This window comes from Trichomonas vaginalis, chromosome III (genome assembly GCF_026262505.1).
Source record: "Trichomonas vaginalis G3 chromosome III, whole genome shotgun sequence".
NCBI lineage: Eukaryota > Parabasalia > Trichomonadida > Trichomonadidae > Trichomonas > Trichomonas vaginalis.
Genome location: NC_067205.1, coordinates 17,003,457 through 17,030,732, shown reverse-complemented (window position 1 = coordinate 17,030,732; position 27,276 = coordinate 17,003,457). Strand labels below are relative to the sequence as shown.

General features: G+C 29.9%; 10 protein-coding genes and 1 pseudogene across 11 annotated transcripts, besides 1 other annotated feature; 1 reads left to right on the top strand and 10 right to left on the bottom strand.

Annotated features, from left to right (window-relative positions):
• Positions 1 to 7,947: part of a mobile genetic element that runs on past the window's edge.
• Positions 183 to 500, top strand: TVAGG3_0716680 (uncharacterized protein; the record flags this gene model as incomplete). Its single annotated transcript, XM_051243976.1, has 1 exon — positions 183 to 500. The coding sequence occupies one exon, from the start codon at positions 183 to 185 to the stop codon at positions 498 to 500; it is 318 nt and encodes a 105-aa protein (XP_051090563.1).
• TVAGG3_0716670 (integrase core domain containing protein family) lies at positions 1,640 to 2,579 on the bottom strand (the record flags this gene model as incomplete). The annotated part of the gene is made up of 1 exon (XM_051243975.1): positions 1,640 to 2,579. A coding segment is annotated over one exon (940 nt), but the record flags the coding sequence as incomplete, so codon positions are not given.
• On the bottom strand, positions 4,050 to 5,220 carry TVAGG3_0716660 (DNA/RNA polymerase superfamily; the record flags this gene model as incomplete). Its single annotated transcript, XM_051243974.1, has 1 exon — positions 4,050 to 5,220. A coding segment is annotated over one exon (1,171 nt), but the record flags the coding sequence as incomplete, so codon positions are not given.
• On the bottom strand, positions 7,262 to 7,872 carry TVAGG3_0716650 (uncharacterized protein; the record flags this gene model as incomplete). The annotated part of the gene is made up of 1 exon (XM_051243973.1): positions 7,262 to 7,872. A coding segment is annotated over one exon (611 nt), but the record flags the coding sequence as incomplete, so codon positions are not given.
• A 1,366-nt stretch (positions 7,948 to 9,313) lies between the features above and the next one.
• On the bottom strand, positions 9,314 to 10,969 carry TVAGG3_0716630 (tissue development protein family; the record flags this gene model as incomplete). The annotated part of the gene is made up of 1 exon (XM_001282741.2): positions 9,314 to 10,969. One exon carries the CDS (start codon positions 10,967 to 10,969, stop codon positions 9,314 to 9,316), a length of 1,656 nt encoding a protein of 551 aa, XP_001282742.2.
• Positions 10,970 to 12,508: 1,539 nt separating this feature from the next.
• On the bottom strand, positions 12,509 to 13,988 carry TVAGG3_0716620 (ATP-dependent RNA helicase protein; the record flags this gene model as incomplete). Its single annotated transcript, XM_001290774.2, has 1 exon — positions 12,509 to 13,720. A coding segment is annotated over one exon (1,212 nt), but the record flags the coding sequence as incomplete, so codon positions are not given.
• A 315-nt stretch (positions 13,989 to 14,303) lies between these two features.
• TVAGG3_0716610 lies at positions 14,304 to 16,834 on the bottom strand (annotated as a pseudogene). Its single transcript has one exon. A coding segment is annotated over exon 1 (2,531 nt).
• A 919-nt stretch (positions 16,835 to 17,753) lies between these two features.
• Positions 17,754 to 19,330, bottom strand: TVAGG3_0716600 (ATP-dependent RNA helicase protein; the record flags this gene model as incomplete). The annotated part of the gene is made up of 1 exon (XM_051243972.1): positions 17,754 to 19,330. A coding segment is annotated over one exon (1,577 nt), but the record flags the coding sequence as incomplete, so codon positions are not given.
• Positions 19,331 to 19,932: 602 nt separating this feature from the next.
• TVAGG3_0716590 (uncharacterized protein) lies at positions 19,933 to 20,667 on the bottom strand (the record flags this gene model as incomplete). Its single annotated transcript, XM_001316636.1, has 1 exon — positions 19,933 to 20,667. One exon carries the CDS (start codon positions 20,665 to 20,667, stop codon positions 19,933 to 19,935), a length of 735 nt encoding a protein of 244 aa, XP_001316671.1.
• A 2,810-nt stretch (positions 20,668 to 23,477) lies between these two features.
• TVAGG3_0716580 (uncharacterized protein) lies at positions 23,478 to 24,363 on the bottom strand (the record flags this gene model as incomplete). Its single annotated transcript, XM_001316637.1, has 1 exon — positions 23,559 to 23,798. One exon carries the CDS (start codon positions 23,796 to 23,798, stop codon positions 23,559 to 23,561), a length of 240 nt encoding a protein of 79 aa, XP_001316672.1.
• Positions 24,364 to 25,177: 814 nt separating this feature from the next.
• On the bottom strand, positions 25,178 to 25,933 carry TVAGG3_0716570 (uncharacterized protein; the record flags this gene model as incomplete). The annotated part of the gene is made up of 1 exon (XM_001316638.2): positions 25,178 to 25,933. The coding sequence occupies one exon, from the start codon at positions 25,931 to 25,933 to the stop codon at positions 25,178 to 25,180; it is 756 nt and encodes a 251-aa protein (XP_001316673.2).
• Positions 25,934 to 27,276: the final 1,343 nt, after the last annotated feature.

Here is a 27,276-nt window from a genome sequence, read left to right as displayed (position 1 = left end):
TTTACCCTGTCAAAATTGAAGTTGGAGACAGAAGATACGTAGTTTTAAGGTTAATGGTAAATTAAGGGTCAATTTGATTACTTCAAGAATTTAATGGATTCATGCACAAAGGAATTTTATGATAACCTTTTAACATATTTTATCAATACGACCTTTCATCATTTAATGTACGAATCATACCGATGACTGAAGCCAAACAAGATTTAATAGAATTATCAACAAATCCTTTAGATGTATGGATAAATACACATTATGATGAATTGTGTGCAGGTATGACGTGTAAAAATGCTCTATTCTGCAAACCATCAGACATGAAAGACAAGAATTTCCAAATGAGCATTAAGGATAAATGTGATAGGAAACAGGTAAGAATAGATGGTAAACAAACATGGTGTTATGTTTTGAAAGAAGAAATGAAAGGATTATATAAACAGGTTGAACCAAACGATAATGAGGATTCATTTACTGACGATGAAATACCTGTAAATGAAGCTTTATAAAGTATGATTGGAATTTATTTTTGCCTTCCTCTTTTCGTACCTGTGTTGTCAAAATGTCATGTTGTCTCATTTTTTAAAAGAAGTTAAATAACCCGGTGACATGGTGACCTGGTGACACCTTCAGTTCTTCAAAAATAATTCATAACTGCCTTCCTCCTGTGTTGTCAAAATGTCATGAGTTAAATTACCTGGTGACATGGTGACACCTTCAGTTCTTCAAAAATAAGTCATAACTACCTTCCTCCTGTGTTGTTGTCAAAATGTCATGTTGTCTCATTTTTTAAAAGAAGTTAAATAACCCGGTGACATGGTGACCTGGTGACACCTTCAGTTCTTCAAAAATAATTCATAACTGCCTTTCTCCTGTGATGTTGTCTAAATGTCATGTTGTCTCATTTTTTCAGAGAAGTTAAATGACCTGGTGACACATGGTGATATGGTGACACCTTCAGTTCTTCAAAAATAATTCATAACTGCCTTCCTCCTGTGTTGTCAAAATGTCATGAGTTAAATTACCTGGTGACCTGGTGACACCTTCAGTTCTTCAAAAATAATTAATTATTGAATGACCTGTGTTGTTGTCTAAATGTCATGTTGTCACAAACTTTAGAACGGCATAATTTAAATTTTTATTTTTATCATAAATGGATACCCCACAAGCTCAAAATTTACCACGAATCATAACAAGGGAGGAAACGATAAAAATGATGCGAGAACTTGCTAAAAATAACAAACCACTAAAACTGAGAAAATGTGGTTATGCAGTAATGATGGAAAGAGAGACGTTGTCGAAGAGGAATAAAAATTAAATTTGGATTGAGTTTAAAAATTCATCTTTATTAAATTCATCTCTTCCAATCAATTTATTTATTCTATTAAATTCTTTTATTTTTGCTTCACTCAGTTTAATGATTGAACGGTAAGTTTCTAATTTTTCGATTATTTCTTTATCGTTTTCAACCCCACCGCATTGCGGCTTCTTTTTGTAATAGCATATTTTTGATTTAATTCTGTTTAGTTTCTTTTTATATTCATCGTCTGGACTCTTGACTGCTTTGTTGTCACTCATTTCTTACGAAATAAAAAAAATTAAATATTATTTAAATATAATGGAGTAATAAAATAAATCGGAATTTCTATTAATTTATTGTCAACTTCAACTAATGCATTGCCGTTAATATATCTAACAAATTCAGCTATTGTGTCAAATCTTCGTCTTCTTTTTGTCATTGATTTATCAGTTTTTCCATAATCGAGATGAATCAAAACTTTATCCCCTTGTTTAAAATTCATGAGCCCCGAATTAATTTGTTCACGTTTAACATCATTTAACTTTTCCATTTGCTTTCTAATATATTCCCATTCTTTTGAAATATCATTTTTCATTTCCACCGGTTTCATGTTTATAGTTCTATGCCATGTATTATTGTAATAATATACTAACTGCTGTATGATGAAGTCATGATTTCCATCCCAGTATATCTGACCGTTAACCCCTAACGCATCTCTAAGAGTTCTCATTACCGCATCAACTATTTTATTATGAAACGTATATGGAGAGGATGAAAAGTAAAAATTAATTTGTGGGAAATAATGAGCCATAGCTGCCTGAAATCCTTTATCACCATCACCCCTTATATTATCTACTCTTTCATGATCTAGTAAGTATTGAATAGCTCTTCTTGTTTCCTGTTCTGTTTTCCCTTTCACTGGAATGCAATATAAATATCTAGTGTTAATGTTAATGGCAAATAAATAAGTAACGTTTCCTTTTGAATATTCTAAATGATCAATTTCGTATGAATATGGATATGGTGCAAATGAGGGGCGACTAAATTTTTCCTTTAATGGTTGAATTTTTGGGTCAATTGGTTTATTTAATATCTTGAAATCCTTTTTAAAATCTTTTTGCTTCTTTAATGTTTGAAATGGATATAATAAAGTGAATGATGAAGGATTAACTGAAGGAGGAGGCGGTACTGTCGTTGGAGGTTTTGGTGTTGCAAGTGGTTTAATTTTATCTGCTTTGATTTTGGATTTCATTCCTTCCTTCATTAATTCTGGATGTATTCTATTCATTTGTTTTAAATATGCTGTATATAAAGGTTTGATATACTTTCCCGCTTCGAGTTTATGTTGAAGGATGAATTCCAAAAGTTGATCTTCATTTAAAAGTCGGGCTGAATATGGTTTAACTAATGAATCATAAATTAAAGCTTGTGCATCATTTATGGTCTGAAGAACCTGGGCGTTTTGCACCATTTGTTTTTGTTCCTTTGGTTTTTGTGGCTCAGGATTATATAATTTATATCATTCATCAATATCTTCTTCTGTTAATACTTTATTTTTGAAATCTTTCAACTGTTTAAGTTGTGATTTAGTTTTTCCCTTTGAATATTCATTATTTTTAATTTTGTCTTTAATTTCAGAAATTATTTTATTATGATATTTCAAAATTTCATTTTTATAATATGGATAATAATATTCCATATCATCACCCGTTATATTATTATTATATTTTTGGAGATATGCTTTTAAATCGTAATAACTAAGAAATTTTTGATTAAGTACTAAATCAGCAATTAAAATTTTTAAATCTGTGTTATCCATTTATATAAAAATAAAATCAATGTTTTAAGGGTGCCCGCCTCTTTGAATCATAGTATCAAAGCCATCATTAACGGTTCCTTTTGTCTCTTCTGTGGTATTTTATTAAATAAATGGCATACAACATCCATTTTCACAACATACAGCCTTAGTGTGTGCTCCTGTTAATGCAGTCTTACCAATTGTTAAGCGAGTCATTGACCCATTTTTAAGTTGTAAATTAATATTCTGACCATCAAATATCAATTTATCATTTATTATATCCAAATAATTTTTAGGTGTTAATTGTTTATTTTGTCGTAAACTAACACCTTTCATTTTTTGTGCAATCTTTTTAAAATCACTTCCATCAATTGAACCGTTGAATGATGTATAACACTTAGGACATAAAGCAACCATGTTATCACCTTGTTTCTCAATTGCTAAACCCAATAACTTCTTCTCATGTGCTTTTTCTTCAGCTTTATTCTTTAATTTAGGTTTAAATTTCTCATCAAAACAGAAGAAATCAAAAGGTGCGAATTTGAAAATGTTTTTATCATAAAATTGTTTATCGGTAACAATTGCTTGAAATGCTTGAGTGTTAGGAAGATTTGGGTCGCCAGCGATTGCCCAATAAGATGAATCAGTATCACCTTCAATGAAATGAAAACGATTAACATCATGCATTTATACATAAAATCATAAATGAAAACCAAATACCAGTATTTAGCATTATCTAAAGTGAAGAATGCCTCTTGTAAACATGTATCACATCTATAAAATCTATCTTTAAGCATCACTTGATATGTATCTCTCCTATTTCTCTTATGTTTTTAAACTTATTTGACATACATGCAACGCGTGACTTCTGTGCATTCATTATTTTAGTCTTTGCGTAATTTTGTGTATTCATTGCATCGTAACCATATGATCCATTAAGTGAAATCTTGCAAAATAAACTTTTTCCTTTATTTCCTTCTAATTCAGCCTTTTGTCTTTCGTTCATAAATTCGTTCGCAAATTCATTAAAACAAGTGTTTTTAGTAAATGTTAAAATTGATTGAATATCATCAATGATAAAATGAAATCTGTCTATTAGATACCAAAGATAATAAGAAGAAAATGGTTGATATTGGTTGTGTGTTGATGCTAACTGAGTTAATTTTCTCTGTTTCTGGTCAACTGGTAGATTGTTTGATTTCATGTAATTATACATAAAACTGCCAATTGTTTTTTCATCTGTGATAATATCTAAGTTTCTTATTATCGGTAAAAAGTTTATGTAATCATTAATGTATTTTTCATCAATGTGACCCTTTACTTCAGCCACGAATAAAGTATTTTTCTTCTTAATTATTCCCAGTGCTTTTGCTTTCTTTGTTGCTGTATCACAAATGATAACACCATTCAATCTTCCCGGCATATACATTTTATGGTCAGTATATTGAATGAAATCATGAGGATTAGATGAAAATGATGAAGGATATAATGAATTAAAGTCAACTCCAACGAAATGAGTCATAATGTTGGTGGTGTCCTCATTTGATACAGTTTTAGTTTCTGGATTATATGAAAGTTTATTAATGTGCGTGATTCCTTTAAGATTAACACGATGTTGAACATTTGATAGACCACCAGTAATTCCATTACGGAGAATGTGATAAGCTTCAACTGAATCTAAAGTCATTGGTAAATTATTTTTTAATGCATAATTTCTTAAATTGATTCTTAAACGTTGAACATCTTCATCTTTATTTGATTTTACGACATTGCAATAACAACACATTAACTGACAATTTTCTTTGGTATGTGGTTTTTCATTATCGATTCTATCCAATGTTGGTTTATTTGCATATGTAAACGCTTTACCACACATTTTGCATTTAGATGAAAGGATTAAATCGTGATAGTATTGATAGTCATCCATTGAAACATTGTTTTTAGTATCTCTTTCGCTTTTCATCTTGTTTCTTATATGATTCAATTTTATATTTCCAATACTTTTTGTTAATTCAAAACTTGATTCCACATTTTCTTCTTCTGGATATGTTTCGTTAGGATTGAAGTTCTTATATGCTAACGCGTAACGAATCATTGATGCATTCGATGATAAAGAAAGATTATGAAGCATGTCAATTTTATAAACAAATGTTTCTTCGATAATTTTATCAATTGGGTCAATCATAATTTCAACGTCTTTATTGCAATAATGAATAAAATATTCTAATCTATTCTCAAAATTTTTAGCATCATTGAGATATATTTGATAATCTGAATCGGATATTGTTTCTTGTGTTAATGCTGAATAAAATGAATCTTGAGTGAATGGTTCCTTTTTATATAATTTTCTTCGTAATTCTCCCATGTGATGAATTGATAAGGGAAAAAGGATTTAACACGTGATTTATTGTTTCCGAAATCTTGAGTGAATTGGTCTAATGTTCCACCCGCTATATAATTTCTGATGTCAATAAATCTTAATTCATATGGACAGTTTGTTTTCTTTACTATGACTTGCTTAAATTGAGAAGAAGAACCCAGCATTGATTTTATCTTCCATTTTGCAGTATTTAAATCACGAAGAATTAAATTTAAATCAAACTTTCCCGAATTAAAACCAATGATATTCACTTTATTAAATTCTTCATCTAAAAGCTCTTTCATTGCTTCCTTCTGTTTTTCATTTAATGTATTCATTAATTCTTCATATTGTTCAATATTTGATTTAGCAACTAATGAACAGGTTGAAAATAAAAACTCAATCCAATCAGAGATGAACGAATCACTTGATGTTAAGCAAAAATTCCTCGTAAATGTTTTATCACGGTCTACGTCCTCGCCGCTTTGCGGCTTTATTTTGACAGTTGATGATACCATAAATGGTTTTAAGTAAGCGTTCAAAGTTGCACATTCAGAAAGTTGAATTCTTCTTTAGTCTCTAATGTTTCGAAGTCAAAAGTAATATAATATCTTGTTGGTTTATAATATTCCTGCAAATTATGTGCTAATAGCCATTGATATATCTTCTGTTTCGTGATATGTGGTGCATATGGTTGTTGTGTGTTTTGCAATTGAACGTCTTGAATTAATCTTCCATTATTTTCTTTACATTTCTCACAATGTTTTAAAAATCTTCTTTGGTTTTTCCTTTCTGGATCATCACGGATAGAATAACTTCTTCTTTGCAAAAGGGGCAAACTTTATATCCTGTGAGTGCTTCAACGTCTGTAATTCTGTCAGCGTGAAGTTTTCCACATGGACTCTGTGTTAATAAAATATTTACTGTTTCAAATTCTGGATCTATCATTATTGATTCCACTAATGGAAAGTCTACCTTGTTAATGTCTACGTCTTCTGGTTGAGGGTCACAATAATAAAAATCAATATTAACGTTTAACATTCTTGCTAACCTCTCGCTTTCTGATGAAATGTCAAATCCTTCATATACATCTATGGCTTCATTTAAATAACTTCTACGAGTTTTAGGATTAACACCATCAGGAATGTTATAGAAGCGTTTAAATAACCTTCTACCTTCGGCTCTTATTTGATTATCATTCATTTTAGCTGTTCCATTTTTATTCATTTATGTAAGAATAAAAATTAAAAAATAAATAAAAATAAAGTTTATTTTTTTTAAAGTCCAGGGCTAAAGTCCATAAAATGAATTAAGAACACATAAATTTTTATCATCTGCGACGTGACGAATACATTTTAATTTACTCAAGAATGCGTACCCTGATACATTAAATCTAATTCCTGTCTTATTTAATTTCACAACTTTGAAAAGGAATGTATGAATAGCTATAAAATGATGAGATGATGTTTTATGGGTTGCTTCCATTTTTTCTGAAATAAATGAATAAATATAATGTTTATAAGTTTTCATATCTTTTATGTTCTTAATAACGAATGGTATAGACCTTTCAACTTCGTCTTCCTTCGGTGCTGTTCTTTCATATGAAACATTATTGGTATCTTCAATAATGAAACCACAATCACATAAAATTTTATATTCCAATTGTTTCTTTTGATATTTTATCTAACAAATCAAAAACTTTATCAACACCTGTACATTTATTTAAATAATAATTTGTGTAAATATCATGGTCTTCTTTCTTAATCGTATTGTTGCATATGTTACATTTTTCAGTGCTTTTTTGAATTTTTCAGAATCAAGAGGAGGTGAAAGTAATATACATGGATAATCTCCATCGTCAATAAATTGTAACTTATGTTTATGAATAAATTTTGTGCCTTCTTCTGAAAGTGTTTCGTCAATATCACCATCTAATAAATTTTTAGTAGATTCCAAAAAGTAATTTTTATATCTTTCCTCATGTGATTTTTGAACTTCTGATTCTGAAGCTGGGATATTCATTAAACCCTCTACTTCATTCTCAGCATTTCTCAATTCCTTAATTCTTTCATCTATTTCATTTCTTAATTGTTCCAATTTCTCAATCTCATCGTTATAATATTCATCTTGTTTAATTTTTTCTTCAAAATATTCAGGAGGTGTTTCAAGGCTCTCTGAGCCCAGGTCCTCTGGACCATAAAGAGGAATATTCTCCTGTTTTTCAACTTTTTTGGGATATAAATATCTCATTATAGCCTTTTTAGTAATTGGTCCGTTATATTTAAATTCATTCAACAATCTGGAAAACTCTTTCACATTCTGCATATATGTTGGATAAGAACCGTCTCCAAAATTTTCTAAAATATTTTCTAATTCTGAATTAGTGAACTTTAAAGATTTCAATGAATTAGTTGTTATACTCATTTATTATAAAATAAAAAATAAAAAAAATAAATTTAACTTAGTTTTAATTTTACGTAAGAAGTCAATTTTTTAAATCTTGATTTATTCAAAAATGTAAGAATAAAAACCGTAAGAATCATACATTTTTTTACTTCATATGTTAAAAAAATGATACAAAATCGTTCAATATTGTATGAATTCTTACGTTTACAAAAAAAGTCACACAACCCGTCATATATACTACTTTTTGGGACGATAATTTTTAAAACTTTCTATCTTACGAAAACATAACACAATGATATTTATATAGTATGCCAACATCGGCTCAAAATTATTTACTCTTGGCAGAATTATGACAATAGAATTTGCGAAATCTGAGTCAAAATTCATAATTTCATGGCATAAAACATCATATTTATATATATACTATAATTTCTACATACAAAACATAGTGAATTTCGCTTAATTACTCTAAATTGAACAATTCAATTCCGAAATATGTAAAAAAGTTAACAGATATAATATAATATAATATAAGTTTATGGTTAACAAAAATTTAAAAAATTATACAAGTTATTAATGTTTGATGAATTTCCTTATATCAGGAAATTCATTATAAAATTTTCCAAGTGTTTCATCTGAAACACTCTTATGTTGGACAAATTTCTGATAATCTGGTGGATCATCATTATGTTTTGCACTATCCATATGCCGGTAAACATCACCTCCTTCGTCAAATCCTTTTCCGCAATAGTAGCAGAAATGTTTTCCACAAGAGCAGGAAATATGATTACATAATTTGATTTTTTAACAATAGTATCACAGAATGGACATTGTCTGCAACCCAATGGTATATCATTACCTTCGCATTTACCTTCAGGATGCCATTGACCGCAATGAACACACAAGATCATATTACAGGTCTTTTTAAGACAATGCATTTCTGTGAACTTCTGTTTAAATATCAACTTCTCTGGGTGGTTCGGACAATAAGTGAATATTGGACATTTGTGAAATGCAAGAGATGCGAGAGCGGTTATGTATGCTTTCGTTTCTCTTTTGGATATTGGTGATGACAATAAAATCCAAATCAAATGACCTAATGGAGTAATTGGCCAGATTCCTTGAGATTGATCATATTTGTTTCGGAAATCATAAAACGAGTATATGCCAATATGATCCACGTTTGTAAGAGCTCTTGGAATATTGATATTTCCTTTCAAGTCAATAATCTTTCCAAGATTGTATGCAATTGATTCTTTTGCACATCGAAGACAAATTGGTCTTGAAACGATGTATTTTTCTGGGAAATAAATATTAACGCTTTCGTTTGAATGAAGTGTTGGATCATTATGCATCAAAACATCATCACCAAAACATTCAGGAACTCCTCTTTTTCCAACAAATATACCACGTGTTCCAAATCTATCAATGAAAGTGTTAACTGTTTCTTGATCTTCTTCTATTGGAACGATAAGGAAATTGAATCTTTTGTCAAGTTGATAGAAACTGTTTTGACCTTGATGGCAATTTCAAGGGATTTTATATTGCAATCTGGTGGAATTTTGACAGAGTATACCGGAAGTTTTGGAGGATCCTCGAATAATACTTTCTCTGCACGCTCAACATCTTCCAAAAATCCACAGAAATCATAATCATCATTTATCAAATTTATTTTCTTGGATTCAAAGTACTTTGATAATGAATTAAGTACTTCTCGATAATTCAACAAATAGCTTGGAACTATTTCTTCAGGAATTTTCAAAATAAATTTGTTTGAAATCTTGTTACGCAGCATTGCAATTAATGGTTCAAGAAATTCCTTTGGAACTGTTACTGTTACTGATCCATTTTCAAAATCTCTATTAGACTTCGATACTTTGAAGATCACTCCATTAAAATGCTCTAAAACAGATTGAACTTTTTTCATAAATTCATCTTTTTGTAGGTTGAACGAGTTCAAGTTTTTAATTTGAACTTCATAAGTTGAAAGAATTTCATGCCTTGAAACTTTGAAAGTCTTCATGAATTTGAGGAATTCACTCGATAAATCATCAGTACTAGGAATTTTAAATGTTGCGCAATTTTTAATGAATTGGATGGATTGAATTTGTTTAAATTTAGTGATTTTATCCAAAGCAAGCAATTTATTAACGTTTCGGATTTCCAAAAGCCTTACATCAATATTATGATACCTTGCGATTTCAGTGTACAAATCAGGATCTTCCTCCAACATTATTTTAAGTTCATTTAATTGATGAATTGTTGGCATTTGATTGGCCTTGACTAAGGATGATTTTAATTCAATTACTTTATCATAATCAAGAGTGCCTGTAATTGTAATTTCTAGATTAACATCATTGATAAGATTTTGTCCATCTACACATTTCTTGCTGAATTCTTCAATTATTGGAGCGAATTCTAATAATTTGATAATTTGATTTCTTCGATTTGGAATATTTGGAATATCTTTTGTTGAACGATATTCAATGGCATATCTCTGGGGGTAAAATAAAACCCATGGTGTTTTATTAACACAAACTGCATTTGGAAAGATATCCTCCCATTGTTTTGTGGAATTAGGATCTGGAGTACATTTTTCTGGAGGTTTGTTTACTTTCCATGTAATTCTTTCTGCTTTGGGTATAATTTTTTTTGAAATTATTACCAAATGTGAATAATCCTTTGGCTTGCTGAAAACTGAATCACATTTTGCAAAAGTATGTGGAAAGGAAACAAATTTTTTCTTTTTCTTTTCTTTCTTTTGATCTTCATCAACAATATCATCTTTATCATCTGAAAATGACATATCTTCTCCTGTAATAGCGATTGTGCAAATGCTTGAATGTTTACTGAGTTCCTCAATTTTAGAATGAATATATTTGATCGATGCTTCGTTAACATGATAAGCATTGAATGATGGTTCATTGAAGGAAATGACATCATAATCGATTTTGTCAATTCCGTAACCTTTTAGAGAGCAACAATATTCCATTGTTGGATGCTTGATAAGAATTGTTTGTGGTGTGAATGGTGCCAAATCACGTACCAATTTTATTCCTTCATTAATTTTACTAACAATTTCATCATATTTTTTAGTTGCGGGAAATGCGTTCATGCAAATTTCCTTGTTGTTATTGAGAGATGAAAATCCAAAGAAAGAGCTTCCATTTTTACATTTTGATGCTTTTCCAATCAAGTTGAATTTCAACATCAATTTGTAATAATAAGAAACAAATCCATTCATCATCGGAATGAAAAATGGAGTATCAAATGACGAATTGATGTTTATAGAAAATGGTTTGTATTTTTGTTCTGCCCTTTGATCTATATGAATGATAGTTCCATAGTTCATTTTAAGATTTGCATTACGTTGAATATTCAATATCAATACGTTTGATGGAACGTTAAAACTATATGAACCAGGACGTGATTTTGTAATAATGTAGCTTTCTTGTTTTTCTTTGTCATATGATGGTATATATTCGGCAAATTTGTTGCTTTCATCAAGTTTCTCCGTTTCTTCAAATGAATGACATTCATCTGCTTTGAATCTAAATTCAGGCTCCAACTTGGTATTCGAAATCATATCTAATTGTGCTTTCCTGGCAGTTATCCATGCACCATTTTCGGAATTCTTTTCGATTTCATCAAATAATCTTTGACAAAAAGTATGAACAAAATCACAGTTTTGATAAAACTCGTCAATATTTGTCCACAAATCTTCGGTATCACCTATATCCAATGTTTCTGAAAGATCAAATATTTCTCCAACAATCTGTGTAGCCTTCTTTGGATGGAATCCAAAATCTGGAGCAATTTCAGCAATCTTTCTTCTTTTAAGTACCATTTCAATGAATGTTTTCATGATTGTGTCCAGGTCAGATTCGTAATTAAAGTTTTGGACAAATTTTGGACATAAATTATTTAAAATAATATCATCTGATATTAGTTTTAAGGACAAAGCTGCAAGCAACATTGGTGTAACTTCGCCATCGTAGTAATTTCTTGAAAGATTCAAAATTGATGCTGAAATAAACGGAGAAAAGTTTCTGAATGATGATAACATAAATCCATCATTTGTAAGATTTCCTGTGGCTTGATTTAATGCACCAATATTCTTCAACATATTAATGATTGAATTGACTTTTTCTTTTGAAACTTTATCTGGAAGTTTATAAAGCGTTTCAAATCTAATTCCAATTCTTCTGAGATCAAGAACAAAAGAAGAAATATCACTCTTTAATATTTCTGGGTCTTGATATTCTGGAATTTTCTTTCCTTCAACTGTGATTTGAACAGCTGTTCCTGGCATTACTCTACCAACTCTTCCTCTTCTCTGAAGTTGGTTTTGCCTTGTGATTGGAGATTCCTTAAGATTTGTGACTCCAATTGATGAATTAGTATCAGGAATATTCATGACTCCACAATCAATTACAGCAGCCATTTTATCTATTGTAATTGATGATTCAATGGCATTTGTTGCAATGACAACTTTGATAATATTATTATAGTTCGGTATATTGCCTTTTGCAATTTTCTTTTGATATGGAGGAACATAACTAATGAATGGAATAGGAAGTATATAGAGCTTATCACTATCAGATGCATTCTCTTTCAGGTAGTTCATGAAGCTTTGTTCATCACTCATTACATTTTCTGCGTATAAGAGTAATCTAACTTTTTGAACTTTTCTTTTGTGTTCTTTAAGTTCAACGATGAGTTGTCTGTGAATGTCTAAGATCCTTTGTCTTCCGGAAGTGAAAATCAAAATGTGTCCTTGCAATGATTTATTATTGGCCATGTTGTCAATGATTGTAATTGTATTCTTCACTGCTTCATTACCTGTTTCATTGGTATTCTTTACAGTTATGGAAATGTCTTTGATTGGAAACAAACATTTGTCAGTTAATATCAAGTCTCCTTTTTTGTATCCATTTCTGTTAAAAACTTTAAATATTCTATCATCAGGAGTTGCTGACATCATCATGATGTGCTTGTTGATCTTAAAAGGAGGACAATTCTCGGCAAGCCTAGAGATTACAACATCTGTATAGTTATCTCTTTCATGGATTTCATCAAGACAAAATCTTGTTCTGTTGAATATTTTGATGTGTTTTTTGTTGGCTTTTGAAATAAGAACTAAAAGAGAACGAGGAGAGAACAAACCAATGATGGGTTTTGTTATGTTTTGCTGTTTGTAATATTCTAAGTATTTCTTGGGATCTGTTTCTAAAATAACTGTGTCACCAAAGAAATTGGTGAAGTCTTCAACTTTGTCATCAATGATTGTTTTTCCTGGTTGTGTCATTATGAAGAAAGGCATCTTGAGTTCTTCATAATAAGAAAGTATCGAAAACATGAAAGGTGCACATCTCGTTTTTCCACTTCCTGTTGAACTTTTGAAGTTTATTATATTCGAATTCATATTAAAGAAATCGAAAAATATGTTATAAACAGGATAAACCAATGTTTCGTAGATATTATTATCTTCGGGAGGATGAAAAGACATTTTGAAAAGTCTTCTAAATATCTCGGCCATTTCGTATTCATATCTCTTTCCTTTGATCATTTTTATGAATTCAAGAAAAATCTCAATAGATTTTTTGATAGTTTTTACATGGTCTTTGTAGATCTTAAAAAGTTGATCCTTGTCATTAAAGTCACCATGAAAGTTGCATAGATTCCTTATTGATTGTTGAATTAATTGAAATTCAGGTTCAAATCGTTCAACCAAATCTTTCGAAATCTTTTTCTTGATATCGTGAATATCATTTATTCCGCCTCTGAAACTGTTTTTATAGTAACAAACCTCTAACTGCGCAATTGATTGAAGCATACCCTCATAAATTGCGCTGGTTTGTTCCATAATACAAAAATAATTTTTGAGAGCTTGAAATATTAATTTTTAAAAATTTTATGATAAATCAGGATAAAAAATTTACGAGAGACTAAATCATACAAAAACATGGTAAGACGGGATTTCAAGACGTGATGAAAAAGTGCCCTTTCATTTTTTTTTCATGGTAGGAATATATCTCATTATCATTAAATCTTCATAGCATTGATGATGTCCTAGTTTCTTCACGAATTAATAAATTTTAAAAATTAAATCTTAATTTGTCGATCAAGGCAATGAATTTATATAGAATACATAACTACTCATACATATGCCATCTGTAACTTCCAATATCTTTTAATAATTTTTTTGAATATTTCATGTCTTAGATCACTTTTTGAATAATCCAAAATCTTTTTTATTGTGAGGATATTTCAAAATATCAATAATAAATATATGCATTTGAATGATAAAGTTAAATAAAGCACTACAATCCGTATAAATCTATATTATAAGTAAAAATTTAATATTAGTTTAATTAAAAAGTCTTTTTGATTGAAACTTCGTAAATTTCAACATTAAACAATAAAACAAACATTTATTATTATATTAATTAAGGACGATAAATATATGTTCTAAAAATTGGAAACTTATTATAGAATTCTCGGAGATTTGCTTCAGGAATATTCTGATGCAAGACAAACTTCAAATAGTCTGGTGGATCATAGATATGATCTGCAGTATTCATGTGGTTATAAACTTCACCATCAGTGTCAAATCCCTTGCCGCAATAGTAACAAAAATGTTTACCACACGAGCATTTGATGTGATTACAATCTTGCGACTTTTCAACGATATTCTGACAGAAAGGACATTGTCTACACCCAGCTGGTATTTCGAGATTTTCACATTTTCCTGCTGGATGCCATTTACCACATGAATTGCATTTGATCATATTACAATTCTTTTGTTGGCAGCATGTCATACCATATTGATTTATCTTGATAAAAACATCAGGATGATTTGGACAATAAGTGAACATTGGTGATTTGTGGAATGCCAATGCTGCCAATGCTGTGATATATGCCTTCGTTTCTTTTTTAGAAATGGTTGATGATAATAAAATCCAAATTAAATGACCAAATGGTGTAGTTGGCCAGATTCCATTCTTCTTATCTGTTTCTGCTGTTGGTTCATAGAATGAATATATATCAATGTGCTCGGAATTTTCAATTGCTCTTGAAACATTGACATGACCATTTTGATCAACAATTCTTCCAAGATTGAACGCAATTGTTTCCTTTGCGCATTGAAGGCAGACTGGTCTTGAAACAATGGATTTATTAGGGAAATAAAGATTGATGCTTTCATTTGATTGTAATGCCTGATCTCCATGGCACAAAATATCATCGCCAAAACAATTTGGTATATCAAAGCTATTCTTAGAAATTAATAAATCTTTTCTTCCATATTTTTCAATGAATTCCATGATTGTTTCCTGTTTGACATCTTCAGGAACAATGAGAATTTTGTTTCTCTTGTTGAATTTCCATGGAACTGATTGTGTCCTGAGTGCAATTTCAAGGGATTTTGTATTGATGTCAGGTGTGATGTTGACTATAGTAATTGGAAGATGTGGTGGATCATTGAGTAATTCTTGTTCAGCTCTTTCAACATCATTTTTTGTTCCATAGAAATCACAATTGATGTTCTTAATTGGAATCTTTTTCGCTTCAAAATATTTTGTCAAGCGTTTAAAACTTCTCTGTATCTTGTCAAATAACTTGGAATGACTGTTTCTGGAATGTTAAGGATAATTTCATTTGAAAATTGATCTCTTAACATTGTAATGAGTGGCTGAAGGAATTCTTTAGAACAAACAGTTGCAATAATTATACCTTTTTCATGAGAATTTTTGGTCTTTGACTCATAATATTTTGATACTTCGAAAATTGTACCTCCAAAATGATCAAGAACTGAATGAACTTTTTCCGTAAATTCTTCTTCCGACAACTTGTACACAGACAAATGTTTGATATAAACTTCATATGTCGGAAGAATTTCTTGATTGTGAACATTAAATGACCTCAAAATCTTTGAAATCTTCGCAATATTTTCATCATTATTTTCTGTATTCTTGATTTTAATTGTGATGCAGTTTTTGAGGAATTTCACGCTATGTGCAAATTTGAGATTAAATAATTTTGCTAATGCAATTTGTTGATAAACAATCGAAAGGTTGTGGAGTCTTTTATCAATATTTAATGATCTGAGATCTGGTATTAATGAAAATGGAGCCATAAGTGCATCTTCAATTACATTTTTAATTGATTTGAGCTTTTCAAGAGATGGCAACTGTTTAGTTTTCATTAAATGTGATCTTAATCCAATTGCTTTTCCAAAATTACATTTTCCTAATACATCTTGTAGCTCAAATTCAACATCTTTGATCAATTTTTCACCGTGCACACATTGATTTGCATAAAAGTCAATAATATTGATAATTTTAAAGGATGATTTCGAGTCTTCATCTAAGTCATCATATTCTTCTTCAACTTTTTTCTTTTGGATATATTTAATTAAATATGTATCTGGATAGAAGTTGATCCATGGATTGTAGAAGATTTTAACTCCATTTGGAAAGATATTTTCATAATTTGATGCAGATATGTCACCAATTGTGGCTTGTTGATAGTTCTGAACATTTTGCCAAGTAAGACTTTGTTCCAAACAAATTTCTTCTTTAGATATGATGACAAGATGTGAAAAGTCTTTTTGAATACTAAAAACAGAGTTGCATTTTTGATTTGTATGTGGGAATGAAACAAATTTCTTGTTTCCTTCAAATTTAACGGTTTGATCAAATGAAAATGACATATCTTCACCTGTGATAGCAATTGAACATGTACTAGACTGTTTACTAAGTTCAGATATTTTCGAGTGCATATATCTGAGTGTGTTTTCATTGACATGGTATGCTTTGTATTCTGGTTCATCAAATGAAATGATATCATTATCAATCTTATCAATTCCATATCCTTTTAGTGCACAACAGCATTTCATGTATGGATGAATGACGAGAATTGTTTGTGGTGTAAAAGGTGCTAAATCTTGAACAATTTGGATTCCTTCACGAATCTTCATTTCTACTTTTTCATATTTGTCAGCTTTAATGAATGAATTCAAACAAATTTCTTTGTTATTGAGAAGTGATGAAAAAGCAAAACAAATGTCACTTTCTTTTGCTTTCAATGCACTTCCAATTTGATTGAATTTCAACATGTAATTTTGATATTTTGATACAAAACCATTCAACATCGGTATTAAAAATGGTGTATTATAAAAATTAGGAATATTAATTGCAAATGGTTTGTAATTTTGTACTTGTGTGAGATCGATATGAATAATGCTTCCAAAGTTAATTTTCAAATTAGCATTTCTTGCAATATTAAGAATTAATACATTTGATGGAATGTTGAAACTAAAAGATCCTGGTCTTGATCTTGTAACAATGTAACCTTCATTTGAATTAAAAGCAAGACATTTATCAGCTTTGAATCTAAATTCTGGTTCAAAAAGCGTATTTGATACAAGATCCAATTCTGCCTTTCTTGCAATGATCCAAATTCCATTTTCTGAGTTACTTCGTATCTCTTCAAATAATCTTGAACAAAAAACATGGACAAATTGACAATCTGAATAGAATTTGGTGAGACTTGGCCATAATTCATCTTTCTTTCCTTTTTCAAGCATTTGGCATAGTTCGAAAATCTCACCAACGATTTGAGTAGCCTTCTTTGGAATGAAACCATATTCTAATGCGACATCTTTGATTTTCTTTCTTGTGTTGACCATTTCAATAAATGTTTTCATGATTGTGTCAACATCTGATTCGACATTAAAGTTTTTAACAAACATCTTCGATAAGTTATTTTGAATGATTTCTCCTGATATCAACTTAATAACTAATGCTGCAAGAATCATTGGAATGTAATTTCCTTCATAATATTTATTTGAAAGATTCATTATTGATGCAGAAATAAATGGAGAAAAGTTTCTGAACGATGATAATTTCAATCCTTTCTTTGTGAGATTTCCTGTTGTTAAATCCAAAGCACCAATATTCTTTAATATATTGATCTTTGATTGTACTGTTTCTAATGGAACTTCATTTGGCAATTTCTTAAGATTTTCAAATCTTATACCAATTCTTCGAAGATCTAAAATGAAAGCAGATATGTCACTTGTTAATATTTCTGGTTCTTGATAATCTGGGATAATTTCTCCTTCAACAGTAATTTGAACTGCTGTTCCAGGCATGACACGACCAACTCTTCCTCTTCTTTGCATTTGATTTTGCTTTGTGATTTGAGATTCTTTAAGATTTATAATTCCTGTCAAAGAGTTGAACTCTGGAGTATTACAAATGCCGCAATCAATAACAGCTGCCATATTATCAATTGTTATTGAAGATTCAATTGCATTTGTAGCAATGACAACTTTGATTATATTGTCATAGTTCGGAATATTGCTTTTTGCAATGTGTTTCTGGAAGTTCGAAACATAGCTGAGAAATGGAATTGGAAGAATGTAAAGCTTGTTTTTATCAGTGACATTCTCTTTTATGTACTGATAAAATTTCTGTTCATCATTCAATGCTTCTTCGCAGTCTAAAAGAATTCCAACTTTCTGAAATAAAAACTCTGGTGTCTGTTCTTTTTGTTTTTTCTTTTTACCTTTTCTTTTTTCATTGAATTCACGCCTTTTTTCTTCTTCTCGCTTTTTTTCATTACTGATAAATTCTTTGATACTTGATAAAAATAAGTCATAAATCTCAAGAATTCTTTGTCTTCCAGATGAAAATATTAAGATATGACCTTGTATTGATGTGTTTGTTGTCATATTATCAATGATTTGGATTGCATTATTAACCGCCGTGGTTGCAATATTATTAACATTGTCTACTTTGACAATTACATCCTTGATAGGGAATAAACATTTTTCTTTAAGATGTAATTCTTTGATTTCAATTCCATCTTCTCGAAATACATCAAATATTCGATTATCCGGAGTTGCAGACATCATCATTATGTGTTTCTTGATCTTATATTTAGGGCAATTCTCAGCTAATTCTGATATAACTGCATCTGTGTGACAATCTCTTTCATGGATTTCATCAAGACAAAATCTTGTTCGATCGAATATTTTGATGTGTTTTTTGAAGGATTTTGAAATAAGAACTAAAAGAGAACGAGGAGAGAACAAACCAATGATGGGTTTTGTTATGTTTTGCTGTTTGTAATATTCTAAGTATTTCTTGGGATCTGTTTCTAAAATAACTGTGTCACCAAAGAAATTGGTGAAGTCTTCAACTTTGTCATCAATGATTGTTTTTCCTGGTTGTGTCATTATGAAGAAAGGCATCTTGAGTTCTTCATAATAAGAAAGTATCGAAAACATGAAAGGTGCACATCTCGTTTTTCCACTTCCTGTTGAACTTTTGAAGTTTATTATATTCGAATTCATATTAAAAAAATCGAAAAATATGTTATAAACAGGATAAACCAATGTTTCATAACTATTATCATCTTGAGGAGGATGAAAAGACATTTTAAAAAGTCTTCTAAATATCTCAGCCATTTCGAATTCATATCTCTTTCCTTTGATCAAAGTTATGAAATTGGTGAATATGCTAATTGAATCTATCATTTCTTCAATTTGATTTAGAAATGCAATGAATTTTGGATTTTTCTTAGAAAATTTTCCTTTAAAGTTTTGAATCCCTTGAAATGATTGCATAATTAATGCTGTTTCAGGTTGAAATTGTGTAATAAACTCAGGTGTAAATTTATCTTTGACTTGCTTTAAACGCTCTGCAATTTCGGGAATTCCACGACCCTTACATATGGCTATTATTTGCTGCATGCCATTTATATAGACAGATGGATCAGAATTTGTACAGTTCATTTTTAAAAATGAAAAATTTTACATAAGACATGAAACTTATTTTTGCAATTTTTTAAAAATTTTATATAAGACATGTAGCCTTAGATATATAAAATAAAAATTATTCTGAGTATATTTGACCGACTCAGAAAAAATACTAATTTATTTTTCAATAATATTAATATCCCATACCACATATGAAGTAATAAGCAATATACGAAATCACGTCATCTCACTTCATAAGGCATCCTTCAAACCAAGAAAAATTTCAAAAAAAAAGTTGAGAGAAACTGTTACTAGTCAAATCCTAGCATAACTTCACTAGAAGTGCAAGAAATTCCAATGAATTTATAAAATTCAATGTCAGAAAACTTATGATACTTCCAGCAGACACGGATTCCAATGTCATCAAGAGAATTCTTAAAATATGCCATTGGGGCAACAACTGTCACGCTATATGATGAAGTTGTTGAATCACAATAACAATTTTTTATAGTAAAAACCGAATTTTCACAGAATAAAACTTTTCCATTACATGTGTTATTTATAATGGAGCAAGAATTCATTTCGAGATCTCCGTAAATTACTGTAATAATTCCTCTGCTTGTACCAACTTGAACATTATTCATGACATTGCAATACTTATAATCAATAGACTGATAATTTTGAATTATTGAATCAACAGGTGTTGCAATATTTCCATGAAAAGATGAAAAATTAACTTTAGTCTGAAAATCCATGGAAAGAATACAATAAACAGTATTTCCTATTAAAGTATTTCTGCTTGCATTACAATAAGTTAAACCTGCGGTTCCTTTCGAAATTCTTATTGAACTATCTCCGACGTCTGGCTTTCCGCAATTGTACAATGAACTTTCAACTAAGTACGAAAACGACGATGAATCGAGGAAAGTATAAGAGTACACTCCTAAAATGGATTTTAACATACTGCCATAGCAGCAGAATTGATGCTGAACTATGGTACCAGAGCCTGTAAAGTGAACTGATCCACCATCACCATCGGTGGTCATTGAACAATTTCGAAAAAAAGTATTCGAGTGTAAGAATTTTAGAGATGAAACGGATTCAAATGTGATAGCTCTATTGGTTAGATCAATAAATGCACTTTTGTATACAAAACATTCGTTGTTTTTATAGTTTACTTTGCAATTTTCGCATTTTGTATAATGATTGGAGGGATTACTATTGAAAAATTTCTTCCATACATCATTTGGGAGATCATCATAGTGATTTACTTGTGCGTAAACGAATTTCAGCTGATACCAATTGTTTCATTCAAATAAAATCTTTATAAAATTTAACAGGGGGAGAAACCCCTTGATTAAAAACTCAAGGTTTGCTTTGTAATTAAATCCAATCATGTCTTTTCTCATCGCCTTCAGGATGAACAACTTATTTGTCACCTTTCATTATTTTTTGTCGCAATAGCATTGATTAATTACGAGTAGTTTATATATTGAATTCGGATCAAATAAAACTGTTTCTATTCCGGATTCTGTTAAAGATTATGCAAATTATGTCAATATTACTATTGGAGAGGGCTTTGAATACGTTCCAAGACATTGCTTTTCCAAATTTATTAATCTCATCAATATCACACTCGCAGAATCAAGATTAGAACTTGGTGAAGAACCTTTCTACCTCACAAAAATCGAATACATCTTTTTACCAAAAAAAGTTAAGACATTATTCCCAGCAAACTCATTTGATAGTTTGACAACTTTAAAAGCCTTTGATGTTGATATCAAGAATCCCTACTTTTGCTCAGAGGATGGAGTCTTATTCACTAAAAACAAAGATAAGTTAGTTCATTATCCAGCTTCCAAAGCTGAACAGTTTTACACAATCCCTAATACAGTTATCAGATGCTTATTTTCATGTTTTACCGATACAAAAAATTTAAATTTCTTAGTTATTCCAGAATCTGTTGTCTATTTTGAATCCGCTGCTTTTCTAAAATGCAATAGTATCAAAAACATTACGGTTTTCCGTCATCCAAGACAAGAAAAAATTAAATTTTTAGGAACGAATTTTTCGGAAACTACTTTCCAAAAAGAAAATATAACATACATTTATCCTCCACATGATTTAAAGACTTGTAAGAATATAATGTTAAATCAACTCCATAATTTTCCAATAAACGTTTTTATTCTTATGGTAGAATCATAAAAATGTATTGAACTCATATTTAAAATAATGTTACTGTAATTTTATTTATTTTTGAGAAATTTTCTTTATTTTTAAACTTCATAATGCAATTATATATTTACATAGATAGAACACAATAATTTAGATGAATATTTATAATTGTATTGCTGTATTGAGGTATTCCGGAATTCGATATAGGTTATTTGTCAGAAATATTAATGCAAAAATGTATGTGTACAATATTTTGGCATTACTGCGGAGATAGAGTCTTAAATTCATCATTTTGATGAACTGTTGGATTAATCGGCATATTCTAAAGAAGATCTAAGTTAGAATATTGGATGTGTATACTATTCTACTTATAGACCTTTCGCCTTTTAATGCGAAATTTGAAATTTTCCAAATTTGTTTATGAGTTTTTTCTTGATAAATGTGTAGTTTCTTTCCTAGTTTTTAGAAACTCCTAGCATTTAATTTCGATCAAACAACAGATTCAATTTTTGTTATCGAAAAAAATTAAGAAATTTGTTTCGCTTCGACACATTATAATATACTTCCACAGTAATGAAACACCTGAAGATTAAAATTTAAAATGCTTCATTTTTGTCAACAAATATAATAATTCATTTTCCCAGGAACAATAATTAACATAAATTGATGTTTAATTCAAGTAATTATCCCTGTCTTTAAGAAAAAAGTAGCTCAGAAAATAACTTTATAAAGATTAGAAAATGAAATAAGGTAGTCACAAAATCTAAGTAGTGAGGCTCTCAAAAATTGAACCGTACTCCATACAAAATTTGTGTACCCTCACTACTTAGATTTTGTGGTCTTCAATTGAGAGGTTAGTTTTGATAGAGCATGTTATAAAATTAAAAGGGAAAAATAAATAAAATTTAAACATTTAATTATATATAATGTAAGGAGTGTAATTCCAAATTTTCTAAAAACTATTCAAATTTGAGCGTTTTTTTGGAAATAGTAAATCTAATATGTACATCTAATAACAACATGATTCATCACCTTTTCAAGCTCTGCAGTCAATTTTTTGAAATTTGATTGAAATAAATGTAGCAAAAATTACATTTCATTAGGGAATATATGAGTTTCTCTGGAAACAGGCTGATAAATTTTAAATTTTGTCCAATCAACATGAATGCATTGAGAAATTTGGATTGATTTTCTGGTAGAATCTGGAACAATTCAAACATGTATAAATGGATCATGTAATCATCATGAAATGTTAGTGTTAGAGTTCAAAAGAAACAGAATGAGTGGAAATCAAACACAATCTGAATAATTTTAAACGTATACAATCTTTAAGTTTGTATTTTGAATTCTACATATATGATTGTGTAATTCGTTCTTTCAAATTTTCGGATTCAGGCATGTTTTGATAAAATTCATTTCCAAAAACGTCAATTAACAATTAAATTTAGTGTATTTTAAATATATATACGTATTATATTTTATAAATTATATTAAATTCGCAAAATTTTAAGTTTTAAACAAAAATAAAAAATGTTCAAAATATGAAATTATGCATAGGATATTAAAATTTACACGTTAGCAATTTTTTTGAATTGCTTTCAATTTTCATATTGAAATTTTTAAGATTATTTTCTGAAATAATAAGCAAGAATATCAACCTAAATAATATTAAATTCCATGCGTTAATTTCCCCTCAAAAGTCATTGACCGCCTCTCAATCTAGATTTTGTGAGTACTTTAGCTTTATTACAATAATAAAATTTTAAAAGTCTGCGTGTAAAAACGCATCATCTTCATTTGGAACACCACCTTCGTCCGAAATAACCATTTCTTCTTGATTAATATCAGGATTACCGTCACCAGCAATCTCTGTATTATCAATTTCATAAGTAGTTTGAGTAAAGTTTTCTTTCTCATTAACTATTTCAGGATCAGTTTCAAGACTTTCTTCAATATCAGTTGATTCCTCTCTATGTGTCCTTCTGTAAAGGAACAAAGCCATTATTGCAATACATGCACTTAAAGATATGAGCTCTCAATTTTCGACCCCCAATATACGTTTATTTTAGTTTCGGCATATTAACATGAAGCACGAGCCAAACCCTTAAAGACGTGTCCTCTAGTTTTGCCAACTCTTTCATATATTGTAACTATTTTCAGGAAAAAACGCAAATTCAAAATTAGAAATTCACATTTAATCGAGTATAGTATTAAATTACTATCTTTCGTACACGGACCAAGCAACAACTCAAGGTGCATGCTCATTACAGACAAAATCCCCTCTAGTGCACTTAAATTGGGTGAGTTAGCACCAAACAAGCCATAAGTTAAAGATCTGAACTTGCTCCAGACAATGTATCACTTTAGTTATGAATGCACCAGAAATCCGTCCCAAACTCATACATTTCTACGCTAATCACGATAATAAATATACTATTTTGTACTTTTTACAATAAATCTCTCTTTGTTACACTACAAAATCAATGTGCATTTCGTTGCACCAGTTTTGAATCTTGTTAAATAATGATTTTTGTTACTTTCATGATACAGTCCCATTTAGTAAACGGATTATTTACAAAATAAAAATAAAAAATATATTTTTTATTTACGATTTTTTATATTTGGATTTTTAAGGCATAATTTAGAAAATATTAATAATTTAATCGATTTGATATTAAGAAAGACATTTAAAATTCATAAAAGATCCAAATAATTTCATATCCAAAGTTATTAATATTTGAAGATTTGAGGAAAGAAAAGGAGAAATATTGCATATGAAATGTTTTCAAAAAATACATCAGAAATTGTAAAAGAATTTTAATAATTAATAAGATTTGGATGGGTTAAAATTTGTGATGAAACCACCCGATGCTAACTCACGCCACACATAGACAGAAGCATTCTATCACGCAACCACCCGATGCTAACTCACGCCACACATAGACAGAAGCATTCTATCACGCAACCACCCGATGCTAACTCACGCCACACATAGACAGAAGCATTCTATCACGCAACCACCCGATGCTAACTCACGCCACACATAGACAGAAGCATTCTATCACGCAACCACCCGATGCTAACTCACGCCACACATAGACAGAAGCATTCTATCACGAATCCACCCAATTTGACATTAATTTTTATTAATCTTATTTTCATTACTATATGCAACCAACCAATTTGACATTAATTTTTATTAATATATTTTTCATTACTATATGCAACCACCCAATTTGACATTAATATTCATAAATATATTTATCAAACTTATATGCACCCAACGAATTTTCAAATTCCTATCAACCACTTCTTTATTTTTATATTTTACAATTCTTTTATATACAAATTTAATACAAAATTTTTATTCACTCATCATCTCTACTTCTTTATTATCTTCAATCTCATTCTAGCAGCTCTCGCATCTTTTACTTCCTTCATTAATTCAGGCAAGTATTTTTCCAACCAAATTTCTGGTTTATTTTGTAATGCAGATTCATAATTTTTTGATTGTTTTTCCAGAGAATTGATTAAATCTTTGGCATCTTGGAACGTTTCAAGATTATAAAGCAGTTTTACGACTAAAACTGCTTTATTTTTATCGTCAATATCAATAAATTCTGCGTATTTTGATATTTCGATCGGCGAACTCTTTTCTTTGTGATCCACGAGTTCATCCTGATCACCTACATTTTTATCGATTGGGAATTCTATGATTTCACCTACGTTTTCTCCTATTTTCATAACATGTATGCCTGCAGAGGGAACATGACTCTTATTCATAAAGAAATCCTTGCAATATTTACAAGGATTCTTATCAGTATTAATATCATTATAGGAGAATCCGCAATGTATGCATTTTTCGTTTAACAAGTCATTCTTCTCGCGTTTTTGCTTATTAATGGGATCAATTGATTCATTAATCCTAATGATAGTATCATTCAGAATGAATTTGATGAAAGTAGAAAAGTTTCTTGCTTTTTTTGCAAGTTCGTTAATGTGTCTATGCTTACCCTCTGCACTATTATTAGTGCTTATAGGTGGAATGCGGTGGTATGCTGCTAAATGCTCTTGATCTTTATATATCTGCTTCCATTTTTCCAGCTGCTCATCTGATATATTCTTTGTAGCATACATTTTCTGAACCGATGGATCAAAACATTTGTAATTGTCCTCAAAATCTTGGGCCGATTTTGATAATAATACTATCAGAGCAAAAACATGTAGTAAAGTATTATTGCCCATGGTTCCGAGATAGTGCCTAATACAGATATAATTTTGGAAATGATTCGTATTCAAAAATTTTAAAACTCCAGTACCTAAATCGCTCATCCATTTGATTCTTGAAAAGTGCTCCATAATGTTTAATGATTTAAATTCAATATTCATGGCTGTAAGCCACCGTTGATAAGCAGCGGATGATTCGCTGCGCCCTATGTATATCCCTAGAGGGTAACCTCGCATATAGTAATTACCACGAGGAAAAATAAATATATATTTCGGCCATGAAAAAGTAGCATCTAAGTGAATTAAATTACACTCCAACGCCAAATTTCCTGATTCGCTTGGAATATATATAAGAAATTCTATAGGATTTCCATTGACGAATAAACTATCACTTCTTATCGTTGTGCTATAATTTACATAAAATTTCCCGGGATATGAAGTTAAGATATCACCAATCTCATTATCATGCTTTATTTTTTCCTGTATTTCATCTTGCAGAGGATGTCCTGGGAGATCAACTTTCGTTATTTGAATGTACCATTTTAACCTCCCTGAAAACTCTTTGGGTAATTTTATGTTTTTCATGTTTTTTGGTACAGTAATCATCCACAACGTATCTGATACTTTTGAATATTCAAAGGATACGATTTTGTCATACAATGTGAAATTTTTAAAGGGGAATAATCTTCGTTTTGAAGTAGAAAATAATTTAAGTTTACAGATCGATCAGAACTTATATTGGAAAGGCCAAATGAATAAATGCTGGCATTTGTTCCAAAAACTTCAATGTTTGTTCATAAGTTAACACATTGATATGAATACCAGGGCTTATTAGAATTAATTGCATTGATTTGAGTTTTTCAATATCAGTATTTTTAGAGCATTCAAAACAAATATGGCAACCATCTATTGTAATTGGAGACCGATCAACTGGAATTTTTTCTATGGATTCATGAAATTGTTTGATCGCTGTAAATTTAATACCCATGATTTGTTCAAAATCTGCTTGAATTTTTTTGTCAGCTTTCAAACAAGCTTTTGCTAAAATTTCCAGAAGGTCATTGTTTTTTATTTGATTCAAAACATTAAAGTTCTTGTACATAAAATCATTATTTTGAATTAGGGCCTCATGGAAGATTAAATGAATCTTTAAACGAATAACTTTGCTTTCATTCAAATTCATTACTGATATAATATTATTTGTTGAAACAATCGAAGAGAGTAATGGATTTCTAAATGTAGAAAATAACTCT